Source organism: Ahaetulla prasina, chromosome 2 (assembly GCF_028640845.1).
Source record: "Ahaetulla prasina isolate Xishuangbanna chromosome 2, ASM2864084v1, whole genome shotgun sequence".
NCBI classification, from domain to species: Eukaryota; Metazoa; Chordata; class Lepidosauria; order Squamata; family Colubridae; genus Ahaetulla; species Ahaetulla prasina.
This window is the reverse complement of record NC_080540.1, coordinates 66524981-66539527: the sequence shown is the minus strand read 5'-3', so window position 1 is coordinate 66539527 and position 14547 is coordinate 66524981. Positions and strand designations below refer to the sequence as shown.

The window sequence follows — 14547 nt, the reverse complement described above, 5'->3', positions numbered from 1 at the left end:
TTTAATAAAAGGTGTACACATACTCCTGTACAGATCCTTTAGCCTATCACATATTTATTTAAACGTTTTAATTATGAATGTCATTTCTATTAAGGAATTGTATATGGTTGCTGACAAAGCAGGGAGACAAACTAAAAATTAAATTTATTTAACTTTCATTAAAAAATATGTAGGGACTTTAAAGCAAGGCACATGACTACATCTAAAGAAAAAATGGGTAAAATTTCTATGATTTAAAAGAATGGAGATATCATTAATACTATGATATCTTGGAGATATCATTAATACTAATTAAACAACATTTCTTAAATGCAACAAAAGCATGCATCCATCTATAAATACTTTACTGAAAATGGATGCTTAATCTATTTGAACAAGGCCATGAATGAATTTTAAAATGTGGTAGTAAATTATTATTTTAATAATATTAACGTAATTGCTTTAAATAAAAAAATTGAAATGAAAATGAAAACTAGTAATAGGATTTAATTCTATCCATCTCATTACTGTATAGTCTACTAGTAATCATGATCAATATGCCTAAGTAACAATTTCTCTGATATTATTTATTTAGGAGTACATATGTGGAGGTGGAATCTTGTGGAGACAAGCAGGTATTCTTTAGGAAAAGATAAAATAAAATGAAAGTGATGATTTAAAGGTTAGAGCTCTGAAAGCCATTGATATAAAACAAAAATGAATACAGTATCAGATAAAGAAAGCAAAAAACCAGCACATTTCCTTTGAAAATTGAAGCAGATTTCAATATCTGCAAGTTATTACTGAGCTGGTGTTGAAGGCAGAAACTCTTCCTGTCCACATACTATTTTGATGAACAAGTGGATGAAAATAGAAAATACTGACAAAAGAAAATAATACTGCTTTGCAAAGCGCTTGAATTAATAAGGATTAAATGCTCCATAAAGACCAACTTCACAAGTCACCTTTAGTTCCTGCAGTTGGTCAGGTTCATAGAGTTTTGGAGATAAAGCTTGAGCCAAGAAGGCATCAAGTTCTTGGCGACGAAGTATCCGAACTCCAGGCCACTGCACCATATATCTACAAAGACAAAGAACTTTGGGTAAACCATTTCTGAAAAGCTGTGTAATACTTATGATGTCTGTATACAACAATATTTAAATAAGGTATAGCATTAATTAAAGCACTGTAATTACATCCAAAGTGGATCCAAAATATTGGTGTGTAAAATTAAGCCTGAGAGCAAGAGGCGGAAAAGTCAAAAACTGCTCCAGAGCCCTTAGCATAATCTAGAACAGAGAAGAGGTACCAGGGAGGAATCAATGGACAACTATGTTATTAACACAGCTGCTTGCAATTACTGCAAGTTCAAGTCCCACCAGGCCCAAGGTTGACTCAGCCTTCCATCCTTTATAAGGTAGGTAAAATGAGGACCCAGATTGTTGAGGGCAATAAAAGTTGACTTTGTATATAATATACAAATGGATGAAGACTATTGCTTAACACATGTAAGCCGCCCTGAGTCTTCGGAGAAAGGCGGGATATAAATTTAAAAAAAAAAAAAAAGGCCTTTAATTTGTGTGAGATGTGTTCTGAATTCAACTTACGATTTTACAAAACTGAAATTTAATTACATTACTTTGATAGAAAATACTTCTCTATTTAATAATTTATATTTAATATAAATTTATATTTATATTTAATAAAAGATTAGATTTTTTGATTTTATTTATTTATTTATTTATTTATTTATTTATTTATTCGTATTTCTATACCGCCCTATCTCCCTAAGGACTCAGGGTGGTATACAGCCATATAAAAACACAAATATACAAAATAAAACATTCATCTAAAAAACTTATTATAAAGGCCAAATATTTAAAATAAGATATAAATAATAAAACCCAATTTAAAACCAAAGCTAAAATTTAGTCCTTTAAAAATTTAAAACCCTAGTCCAGTCCTGCGCAAATGAATAGATGTGTCTTGAGCTCGCGGCGGAAGGTCCGAAGGTCAGGAAGTTGACGAAGTCCTGGGGGAAGCTCGTTCCAGAGGGTGGGAGCCCCCACAGAAAAGGCCCTTCCCCTGGGCGTCGCCAGTCGGCACTGCCTGGCCGACGGCACCCTGAGGAGTCCCTCTCTGTGAGAGCGCACGGGTCGGTGGGAGGCATTCGGTGGCAGCAGACGGTCCTGTAAGTAACCCGGCCTATGCCATGGAGCGCTTTGAAGATCATTACCAAAACCTTGAAGCGCACCCGGAAAACCACAGGCAGCCAGTGCAGTCTGCGCAGGAGAGGTGTTACATGGGAGCCACGAGGGGCTCCCTCTATCACCCGCGCAGCTGCATTCTGAACTACCTGGAGTCTCCGGGTGCTCCTCAAGGGGAGCCCCATGTAGAGAGCATTGCAGTAGTCCAGCCGAGATGTCATGAGAGCATGAGTGACCGTGCATAAGGCATCCCGGTCTAGAAAGGGGCGCAACTGGCGAACCAGGCGAACCTGGTAAAAGGCTCTCCTGGAGTTTTATTACTTTCTGGATCCTATGTAGTCTTCCTGTGATAATTTTAAAAAAGTCAGTGAATATTTAAGTTAACTAATCTAACTAAAATTATGGCAGAAAAGGCTTAGAACAGTCTGGAGCTAAACTAAGCACGTCATTTTCAGTGCTAGAATCAAACCGATATGGCTGAAAATTAAGAACTGTTCACCCTGGGAGTCTTAAGATTGCCTTCTTAAACTGCTTTCTATTTTATTCACCAACGTATTTTCAACCTACACCCCCATATTTGAATGGATTACATCCCTAAAATTATTCTCTTTTAACTAATCTGTTTTTCCATTGTCCCTAAAAAAAGAAATTATGCTTTGCTGCTTTCTCCACTCCAGTAGGAATTTCCATGTATTTCTCTTAATTGTTGTGTAAAGTAAATTGAACAACAAACTTTTAAGTCTTAATTTGCTTTGTGTTTAATCTAGAGAAAAATGTCAGTTCTACAAATTATTTATGCTCTAAGTCACATGAAAAGTTCTATCAATAAAACAATAACATTCTTACATAATTACATACATACAGAATATCAAGAGGAATTTTTACTATATGCTAACATTAATCAATAATATACTCACCTTAATACACAACAGAGCACCATTAGGTGAGTGGGTACATTAGCTGGATTTAACATTGCTGGTGTGTCTGACCTCATACAGGCCAAGAATGCCCTCATTCGTCGATTCTTGTCCTCTACTGCTTTCCCCAACCAAAGTTTCTTCAAATTAGGGCAAGTCCATTCCCTAAATGCAAGAGCTTCTACTAACTCGGGAGTCTGGGGAGACTTTCCTTTGTAAGCAGCCCATTCTTTAATTATCACTGGTGAGACTGCAGAATTTTTAAAAAAGGAAACAAAATAGTTTGTGCACAAATGCCGTTTTGCCCATACCTTTTCTCAATTTATTTTATTTGCATTTATAACATTTAGACTTATATTAGGAATCAACCTCAAAAGATTTGCTTTCTTACACTGAACCTGAATTCTACTTGTAACTTGCAAAATGCATTCTCATTGATACCGGTACTGCCATTACTCATATAAGACCTCTCTATTTTTTGATGAATTTTCTGAATTTTAGTTCACCAAGAAGCTATAAGGATGTAAAATGCAGCAACTGTTTAAAATCTACAGTGCCTGGGAGGGTCTTTGTAAATAATTGCCTAATCATATCATGTGTATTTCAGGCATTCCTCCTTGAGGAGGGTTTTTTCTAAATATGAAACTATGGTAAGGAGGTCCTGAGGAAGTCCTCTGAAGATGAAATTAAGAAACACTGAGAAGACTTTTCACCAGCTAGTTGGCACAGTTTAGCTGTTCATGGCTTTAACAGTTAGCACTAACATTTTGAACATGGTGATTACAACTGCAGAAACCTCTCTCGATTAATAATCTGGCAGTTGGATTTTGGAGTAAATAAATTCCAAAACCATATACAGATAGCTAAATGTTCAAATGTTACTAGCCCGTGTATAAAGTACCCCAAGTTATCCTGCCCAAGAGGGCTGCAGTTTGTGTATCAAAACTTGCATATCAAATTGAACTGATAAAAGGCAACTCTAACCACTGAGGCCATTTGTATCTCCATTGACAAAAATTCCTCCATAGCAGAATGAAGAATATGGATGGATTAAAAAAAACCCAACCTATCCACTTCCAGGATCCTTAGACTGAGCTTTAATTTATTAGCCACCATGAAGCCCATTATCCTGCTAAGGAACCAGCTTTAAAAAATCATTATGTTTCCTTGATTATATGAAAAATAGTAAGTGGCATTTCATACTGGTAAGATCAGGAGAAAATAAACCCTTAAGTACCTTGTGAATGCCATAGGACAGAACAACAATCACCCAGCTTCACCTTCTGTACAGTGAATCCAAGTAGAAATACAAATATCCAAAGGAACCAATGATTAATAGTACTGAAAGGTACTCAGAAGTCCGAAAGAAACAATACCGTTGTATTCATTCTTTCTCTATCTTTATGGCAAACTCATTCCATAAACTGATTAAATCAATTTCAGAATCATCACTGTTGGAGCCCTTAGTCTGATAATGCTATGTATTAGCTCCAACCAAAATCAGATTCAAACGTTTGAATTCTAGTGGATGGTTTAAACTTTCTCACCCTAACAATTCTATCAAACTGCAATATAAAAGGAAAAATGAAATTCCTTGAGTTGAGGTCAATATCCTGATGACATGAATACAACCCAATAGCCTTCTTGGCAACAGAAGTGGTTCACTATTGTCTTCTTATAGATGATTTCTCAATCTAGCCTACAGCTTTGGTATTCCTTGATAATCTTCCATCAAAGTACTAATCAGGTTTGATGCTCCTTAGTTTCAAAGTCCAAACAAGGCATTATAGTGCCATTTGATGTGGTGCACTAAATTGGGATTTTCAAAATATTTATGGTGAGCTCATCCAAAAAGAGTTTTAATAGGGGAGATGACTACTACCTCAAAAGTGCAAATTGTCAGAAGGTAGGAATGCTGGTTTTACAATGGAGCAGCAGAGGGTAGTTTTAAACAAGACTTGGCTCCTTCCAGTTCCAATTGTTCATGATAATCAATGCAAAATAACACACTGATCTCCACCCTAGCGTCTTTTCTGCAAGGAGAGTAAAGTTCCCATACACAGAAGAGGACATTTTCATTGCAATCTCCCACTGGAATCTTTGTGTCCTCCATCTACTCCTGTTAGGTAATCATAAGGGATGGTATAGACAAGTGGTCACCAACTGGTGGTCCGTGAGAAAATTTGGTGGCCTGCAGAAAAATTATTTGCATTTTTTATATTGCACTAAATCAGGGATCCTCAAACTACGGCCCCTGGGACAGATACATGCAATGAACATTTGTGTTGCTGCAGAGAGTCTCCCCCTTCGGGGTCTTTTTGTGTGGGTCGGAGGGGGACAGAAATTCTGACTTGGGGTCTGCTTCAGCCTCCTGGTGTGGGGCTTTGGGCAAAGGCTGGAGGGAGGTGCTGCTGGTGGCGAAGAGCCTGAGGACCTTTGTTCTGTCCCCCTCACCCCAGTCCGGGAGACACGAGCGATGACTTAATTAGCCGGCAACTATCAGCTCTGGCAGCAAACTAGCGAGCGTCTGCCAAGTGTCTCTGTTATCTCTCTTGATGCCGATGAGTCAGCCAGGAAACCAGAAACAAACAGGACTTCAGCTCTAGTTCTCTCCCTCTAAGCAGTTGATTTGCTCGCCATGAAGTGGTATAGCAGCCCTTGCTGCTTTTTTTTTTTTGGTTTACATTTATACCCCGCCCTTCTCCGAAGACTCAGGGCGGCTTACAATGTATAAGCAATAGTCTCATTCTATTTGTATATTTTTTACAAAGTCAACTTATTGCCCCCCCAACAATCTGGGTCCTCATTTTACCTACCTTATAAAGGGTGGAAGGCTGAGTCAACCTTGGGCCGGGCTCGAACCTGCAGTAATTGCAGGCTCTGTGTTCTAATAACAGGCTTCTCTATTGCCTGAGCTATCCCGGCCCCATATCCTGTGGGGTGTGGCTCCATGACTCACCACTTCCTAGGCCTGCCCCACCCCTGCTTCTGTTGTTCCTGCCTCTCCTGCCTACGAAAACTAGGGTCCAGCCAGGCCTGATTGCCATCAGCCAGGTCTGGAGGCGTGGCCGGGGGGGGGGGGAAAGAGTCAGGGGATGGAGGCCTCGTTATCTCCTCCACCTGGCCTGCCTGGCCCTTGGAGTGGAGCCAGGGAAGCCAGTGCTCCAGAGGTAAGTCCTGATGGCCCTTCCCCTCACTTTCGGAGTCACTTTCTGGCAGGGCCCCGGCTCAGGGGCCCAGACACAACAACCTTGTTCCAGTGGGAATGCCTTATGGCCTGGAACTGGTGACCATCTCAGCCCGCTGAGCCTCCAGGCATCTGTACGTGGTCTTGCACTCCTGCAGGTGTTCCCTCTGCTTGGAAAGCCTATGCTCATAGTCCTCAGTGAGCTGCTTCTACTGAGCCTCCTTCTCGATCAGATCCAATTTGAACTGAGCTGTTTTGCCAACTCTTTCTCATGGTGGCTGCTTAGCTCCAACAACTGCTTCCTATTGAGGCCCTAAGGAGCCTGGGCGGGAAGGCGAGGAGTGGCTGGCAGGGGAGGGGTGGCTAGAGGTGGCGAGGGGGTCCCTGAGATCCGAAAGCTTGGTGACCCCTGATATAGACCATGGTATAAAGGTCTGAAAACCGAGGCATACATTTGCAGAAACTGCCCCATTCTTTTGCATGAATGGAAAAGTGGTTAGGATCCATGCCAGAATACATATCGTAACTTTCCTCAATGTCAGAAGCACATCTGATTCTGAAATATTTGGGAAATAACCTTCTGGTATGTGACAATTTAAACACCTCTTTGTTTTTTGTAATTTCCTTAGGTTTTAATACTTATATAGCAACTAGAACATGCTTTCAATTTCTGCCAAATTAAATTAATTAAATTAAATTCTGTATAAATTGCAAACAATAACTGGAATAAAATACAGCAGGCATAAATAATAAAGCCAAAAAAATGGGCAGAATTACAGATATCTAATATTTATAAATCCAGGATCCTATATTTTTCTGGAAAGGAGCCTAGTTTGATGAAAGGAAGGTGTAAAACCTTTCTGCCTATTTTTTCTATTCAAAAGAATGGTTATTGACACAACCAGTGATATTCATGACATTTTTGTCACTCTTCAAAAAATTACTGTTTTAGTTCAAGACCATTTAAAATCCAATTAAACTCCAACCCATTATTGCTCTGTTAAGCAGAAAGCTTGGTTTGGTAAGGACTGAGTTCAAGCCAAAGCTATGCTAACTTCAGTTTATAGAAATGCCCAGTTCTATAATGATCTACTCTCTCATGGACCTTTTTCTTTTACTAAAAAAAAAAGGTTACAGAAAACATCAGAGAGAAGAAGAGCAAATTTATTCATTAGTGAATGGGACAAGGGCCCAATGAGCAGTAACAAATAAGCGTGATCATCTATTCTGGCATCTTGTTTCTCTCTTCAGATAAACCTAGCTCCATGCTTTAATGATTTAATCCCTTCAGAGCCCTGGACAAAATATTTTGGCAACCTATTCAATGCTCCTTTTGGTATGGATTCTCTTGGCAGTTCTTTATCTGCTTCTTTACCCTGACTGACCCCTGATCTCACAGCCAGAAATTAAAACAAGCGAACCCCCCAAAATTTTCATTTGAAAAGTGGCAAAAGTCCAGCTAAAGACATGATTTTGCCAGATTTGCTTAAAATAAATTTTGATGGATGGACCTGTGTTAACCTCCGCTCCTCCTGCCATTAATAACACTTATCTTTTTCCAACGAGTGGCTTAATTCTATCACTCTCCCATTATACAATGAAGTGGTTTGTTCCTGTCCAGCATAGGGATGGAATTAATAGTTCCTTGTGTAACTGAAATATTATCAGAATTTTTTTCAGAACAGTTACATTTATTTTAGGAAATCCTATAACAAATCTAGTAAATTATATCTAATGGGGGCTATATACACATCCAAGAGCTTCATTCCAGTTAAAAATAAAATCAATACAGGTATAAATTTATAAATTTGAATGTAGTATCATATAAGACATTTAAAAAAGCAAAACACTTCTCTTGATTGGACGGTTCTATGATTTCATGGTGTGCTTACTTGAAACTACTAAAATGTAACTTTCATTATTTTAATTTGAAAGATTTAGAAAAATATAACTAATTTTAAATGCTATATCTTCCTGGCTATGGACAACCTATGCAAACTCCTGATGAATATTCAGCAATTGCAACCAATCCAGTGTGATGTTTACTGTGTTTTATTAATTAAAAATATTGTAGTGCTTCTAATTTGCCCAGAGCATGATTCAAAATGCTGATTTCCAAACCTTGATGTGCTACCTGCTGTTTAAACATTGCTTCACATTCCCAAATTCCCCTGCACTATAGGTACAAAAATGCTGAGCAACTGAAAAATGAATTACTTTGGCAAATCATAGCTTTTTTATATTTGCAAATTTAAATCACAGTTTATTCTACAGCATAACTGAGGCAAAGAATAGATTAGTGATGTTTCAAGTGATTTCACCATTATAATAAAAGACAAATACATACATTCCGGAGGAAATCTGTTCTTTCTAAAAGCAAGCCTTTCTGTTTTTTTTCTGCTTTCTGCCAAACTAAACAGGACTCCATAAACATACTGACGAACTGGCCTATAAAGAAGAGCAGCAGGAGGCAGGTCTTTGTTTGCTTCATCTTCAATAGAAACTGCAATTTTAATTTCACCCTGTAGATGAACAAAATGATGAGCAGCTTTCAGGGATCTTATTTATGGCATGGTATCTTACCCGCTGAAAGATTTACAACTTTCAGAAAATAATTATATGACATACAAATTTGGTTCCTTTAGTACAGAGATCTTCAAACTTGGCAGCTTTGAGACTTGTGGACTTCAACACCCAGAATTCTCCAGCCAGCTATGCTATGCTGGCTGGAGAATTCTGGGAGCTGAAGTTCACAAGTCTTAAAGCTGCCAAGTTTGAAGACCTCTGCTTTAGTATTTACAAAATAACTTTAATACCCCAGCCACTGCCCTTTTAATTTCTATTTGGTTTACTTCATTTCATGTCTTATTTGCATATAAATGTATATTTATAATTTAGCTATATTTCTAAAATCTAAATCTATAAAGCCACTGTTTTCAAATATATTAAAATTTTAGATCTTATTTGATAGGAATATGATTCCAAAGAGTATCACTAAGTAACACAGTAGTATGTAAGTAAGATATGATATGGGCAAAATTTAAAAATATGTGAAATAACACATTTTAGATTAGATAAAACTGGAGAGCTTTGAGATTTGTTCTGAATGAAAACTGAAGACTTAAAACAACCTAACACAAAATTTGTTTTGTACAAATACTTCTTATATATTCATCCATTAAGACAATTGGCATTGAACTAGAAATAGGATTGATCTTGTAAAGTACACTTTCAAAGGAAGTTCTTTTAAAAAGTACTGAGTAAAGTGAATAAATGTGAACTAATATAGTGTTCATTCTACTAAATCAAATTTTCTCTCAGATATGAACTAAAAGCAAGAGATAACATTAATCTCTTTGAATTCTTGCCAGAAAATCTTACCTTGGTTAGGATATGAAATATGTAGGGATACATTAATCCTTTTTTGTGTCTGTGTTCTGCTACTCTTAATACTTCGGGTGCTACAGGAGGTAATGGAGGAGTGGTAATATCCATATGGTTCCTGGTGGGCATTGACAACAGACATGGGATTTGTGCACTACTGGTTTGGTTCCCTTTAACTTCAGCTGCCTGATTCCCTGAAGAAACAGTAGAGGAACCTTCCACCTACAATATACAATAAAGTTATTTTTGAAACGGGAACATTTTTACAATGAGAATATTGTGAAATCGTAAAGATCCAGAAGGCTGTATGTATATTCAATTACATTTGCAACATATTTACAGAAAATAGAACAAGCAACCCAATTCAATTTTACAGTATAGAAGAGGTTAAGCTGAGAATGAAGTGACCGTGTCTTGATAATGACTTCGTTCTTCTATAATTGTATAATATTCATGAACAATATATCTTGAACATAGTTCAAACAGTTTGAATTTCTTTTTATTTTTTATAAAAGGCTTGTTTAGAAATAAAGTTCCTAATCTTTTAATATTTTTTCAAAATCAATATTTTGATAAAACTTGTATTGCCGTTTTTATATCAAGCACTATTGCTTTTATTCTGCATTCTTTATATTAATTTTTAAGAAGTGATACATTTTTCTACTGACTGAAGTAATTTATGGATTAGAGAAGTAGGGATGGCAGCTCCCCTGCCAATGGTGGAAATCTTGATGTTAGACAAATGCTAAAAGCCTTGACAACCCATTGTGTAAGGTGAGATCAGCACTTCTTTTTTTGGTATTTGTGCACATTTTTGCATTACGCACTGCATATTTTTCAACACTAGATTTAAAGTTATCAGTTCGAACTATTACAATATACACTTGAGGAGGAAGAAGGATATAGAATAGAATAGAATAGAATAGAATAGAATAGAATAGAATAGAATAGAATAGAATAGAATTTTTATTGGCCAAGTGTGATTGGACACACAAGGAATTTGTCTTGGTGCATATATGAGAGAAGAGAAAAGAAAAATTAAAGCCGGGTGCCTCCTCTCTCATTTAGGACAGTGTAATTGCCAGTGACTATGCATGCTATGGGGACGTGGTGGCTCAGGGGCTAGGACGTTGAGCTTGTCGATCAAAAGGTCGGCAGCTCGGCGGTTCGAATCCTAGTGCTGCCATGTAACGAGGTGAGCTCCTGTTAATTGTCCCAGCTTCTGCCAACCTAGCAGTTTCGAAAGCACGTAAAAATGCAAGTAGAAAAAATAGGGACCACCTTTGGTGGGAAGGTAACAGCCTTCCGTGCACCTTTGGCATTGAGTCATGCCGGCCACATGACCGCAGAGACATCTTCGGACAGCGGCTTTGAAACAGAGATGTGTATATGTGAATCATGGTCAGGTTCCCACAACCTTTCTAGATAATAGACTGTGCCTTCCTTTTTTTATGCCGGCCACATGACCGCAGAGACATCTTCGGACAGCGGCTTTGAAACAGAGATGAGCATCACCCCCTAGAGTCGACAACGACTAGCACATATGTGCGAGGGGAACCTTTACCTTTACCTTTATGCATGCTATATATAACACTACCGAGTTCTACACCAATAAGCATAGAACTATCACATTAATAAAACTACTTCATTGGCCATTTTAGGTTACAACTTGCTCAGACTTCTAAGCATTCATGGACACTAGAGACTACTTTTCTTCTGCTCTGCACCACTAGTCAAATAGCAGTCAGAGAAGATTATTTTTTCTTGTACAGAAGGAAGCGAAAACATTGCTTCACTGGTCAGTGGATGGATCCCAATTTGTATCATCCAGGAAAAATGATGGGTGCATCTTCTAGGTAATTCCGTGTCCTCTACCATCAACCAAATAATCATTAAAACATATACACAAATTTAATATTGCTCAAAACACTACCTTTGATTGGTGTCCTGGATCCCCACATGCTTGATTTTCTGACTGAGTTCCTATTTTTTCCCAGTTCAATTTGTTTCCACCAACATGACTGAAGAGAGAGAGAGAAAAAAAAGCCCACATAAATAAAAGGATTATAATGCAAGACTCTATAACAGAGCATCCAGGCAAAACACACATTTATTTTGTGCTAAGCTGACTCCAACTATTTCAGAATAAAGTCAAAGTAACATGTTATTCTCTTTGAAAGGACTGTGATAGCTTGATTCTGAGCAACCAAAAGGGCTCTCCCTCTCTCCTTCTCCTTCAATATATGTGGCTGCATATTGAAGGAGACTTCTTTTTCTGCAGATAATCTTTCATCTATGACCATTCAGTCAGAGACTGATCAAAGTTATGATGGTGTTGAACTAGGGACTTATGACTAGTCTCCAAGTTATGGTTGCTGCAACAACCACAGGTGATAAAAATTTGGTTGCTTGTCAATGAGGCTGTTTAACTACCCCCACTTCCTACTACCCTCCATCTGTACCCTGCACATCACAGCCCTACAACCCTAAATTGACGTTTGCTGCCTTCTTGCTGTGCAGCTGCTAATGAGGCATGCCTGGCCTGGTCCTTCATAGGCGGCTTTCTTCCCTAGGTCTTACACAGTAGTTTCCTTGCAGGACCTGGGGAAGATGGCCTTTATTTAGCCAGCAGCTGCTTCATAAAGGGCGAAGCCAGGCACATCTCATCAGCAGCAGAAGCAAGAAATGGCAAAAGGTCAGTTGGAGCAGTGGAGTGCAGTAGGGCACTTGGAGTACAAGGTGGTAAGACAGCTGGGTCTAGGCTGGAAATGGCGCAAGACTGGCAAGAAGCTCCTTTGGCCACACTGCTGGATCAGGCTGGGGCTAGGCTTCATGTTATGCTGCAGTTCAGGGGCTGTTCTGAGAGCTCAAGAGCTGCAGAGTGCCAAGAAACCCATAAGCAGCAACCTAGTCTTTTTCCAGCCTTGCTGCACTGGAACACAGGCACGGATTCAACATCTTCTTTCCCCAGCCTCCCAGAGCTTCCATCGTACTACAGTATCCCAGCTAGCTTCCCTCACCCCTATGGTGCTCCTGCTCACCTTACCTGAGACTTGCTATTTCCTGCTTAATGGTCTGTATGTCTGGAATTACAACAGCAACTAGGACTGCAAGAACTGCTGTCACTAAGCAATACGTTCATGTGATCACATTATGATCACATTGCTTTGTGACACAAATTCCTGTTCTAATTGTGGTTGTAAATCAAGGATTACCTATACTGGATTTTCAGCCAGCAGGTGAAATAGCATTTTCAGTGACCATTCTTGGTATTTTGCACTCAAGCTGATGTCATGACGCTAGGTAAGTCCTTTTAAAAATTTTAACTGATTTAAATATGCTTGTTTTAGAGTGGCTGCATCTGCATATTTGCATGATTTGTTTATGTCATATTAATTTTCAATAAAGCACTTTGAGAATATGGAAAGGGATGGATTTAAATATCTATAAAGAATTAAAGAAACAAAAAACAAAAATAGTTTAAGAAGTCACATTTGCACCCAAATTATGAATGAAAATAAAAAGCATTAGAATGGATTTCTCCCCTTTTGCTGAACCTATATATGTCAACATATGCGCCTGAGACAATTCATGAACGTTATTTGTTACTAACTTTATTAGTAAAAGCCAGAAACAATGGATGGAAACTAATCAAGGAGAGAAGCAACCTGAAATTAAAGAGAAACTTCCTAACCATGAGAACAATTAACCAGTTGGAACAGCTTGCCTTCAGATGTTGAGGAGGTCCATCACTGGAGGCTTTTAAGGAAAGACTGGAAAGCCACCTGTCTGAAATGATATAGGGATTCCTGCTTGAGCAGGAGGGTTGGACTAGAAGACCTCCAACGTCTCTTCCAGCTCTATTCTGATTGACTGATTAACTTATTTTTATTAGTACAGAGCAAACTATGGTTATGTCATCATTATTCTTCTGAAGGCTTTAGTTTAATATTATTTATGTTAAAGTTTAAAGCTTTTGACACTTCAAATGGTTAAGAGCAAAATATTATTTTAAAATATACAAAATATTTCACAAATATTATATAATTTTTCAGAAATAGAACCAGTGTAAAATATTTTGCTGAGGCAACTAGGAAAATGCCATTTTCAAAAATCTCCTCCTTTTCTTAATTAAAAAATATCTTCATAAGTAAAATCGTTAGCATAAATATAGCCTAATATTCAAACAAGAAGAAGAATGGAGACAATAGATCAGAGGGATCCTACAGAAACCGATGGGCACAATGTGATCTTCCTCACTTTATCTCATCTTACCAACCAGAGCATGATCTTCAAAACTCTCTTTCAAGCAAAAGGGCACACGTCAAAGATCCCTTAATTAAAGAATTCCCACTCTATCTTCATCAAATTTTACAGCTCATACCATTCCCCAAAGATCCCTCTTCTACTCTTAAATATTTTTCATGCTGAAGACCTGCTGAGGAGACAGCTGGAAAATCTTCCACCAAACAGTTATTTGCCCAGATCTGGATCCATCTTAACAAATTTGAGGCCAACAGCAGGTTGTTTTAGCCAATCCTGCTGCCTTTTGTCGTACTTACTTCACAGCACCTCCGCTGCCTTCATCATTATCTGAGGAAGATGACGTAGAAGAGGCAGGAAAGTATGTTGAATCAACATGATTCGGGCTCCCACTCTGAGCTGGGTTTATTGGAGAGGATCGTTCATATAATGGAGTATGTTTTCCTTCATGAGGAATGTTGCTGTAATTCTGCTCAGAAAGATTTTTTCCACTTGTGTCCAACGTGATGGCAGGTTCTGACAGACTATAGGGATATGGGCCCTGACCCTGGGCGTTACCATGACTAGAGATAGGCTGGGCCTAAAAGAAAGTATAAATTAGGCCATGTTT

General features: G+C 38.3%; 1 protein-coding gene across 1 annotated transcript in view; it reads right to left on the bottom strand.

Moving 5' to 3' along the window:
* Nucleotides 1-14547, bottom strand: part of FAM120A (family with sequence similarity 120 member A) — an 87907-nt gene that overhangs the window by 13545 nt on the left and 59815 nt on the right. Inside the window, exons 7-12 of the mRNA XM_058165615.1 lie at nt 14237-14517; nt 11608-11695; nt 9672-9896; nt 8638-8812; nt 3104-3353; nt 945-1059 (exon numbers count right to left, since the gene is read on the bottom strand). Of these exons, the coding sequence (XP_058021598.1) occupies nt 945-1059; nt 3104-3353; nt 8638-8812; nt 9672-9896; nt 11608-11695; nt 14237-14517 (1134 nt within the window). The remainder of the gene's footprint in view (nt 1-944; nt 1060-3103; nt 3354-8637; nt 8813-9671; nt 9897-11607; nt 11696-14236; nt 14518-14547) is intronic.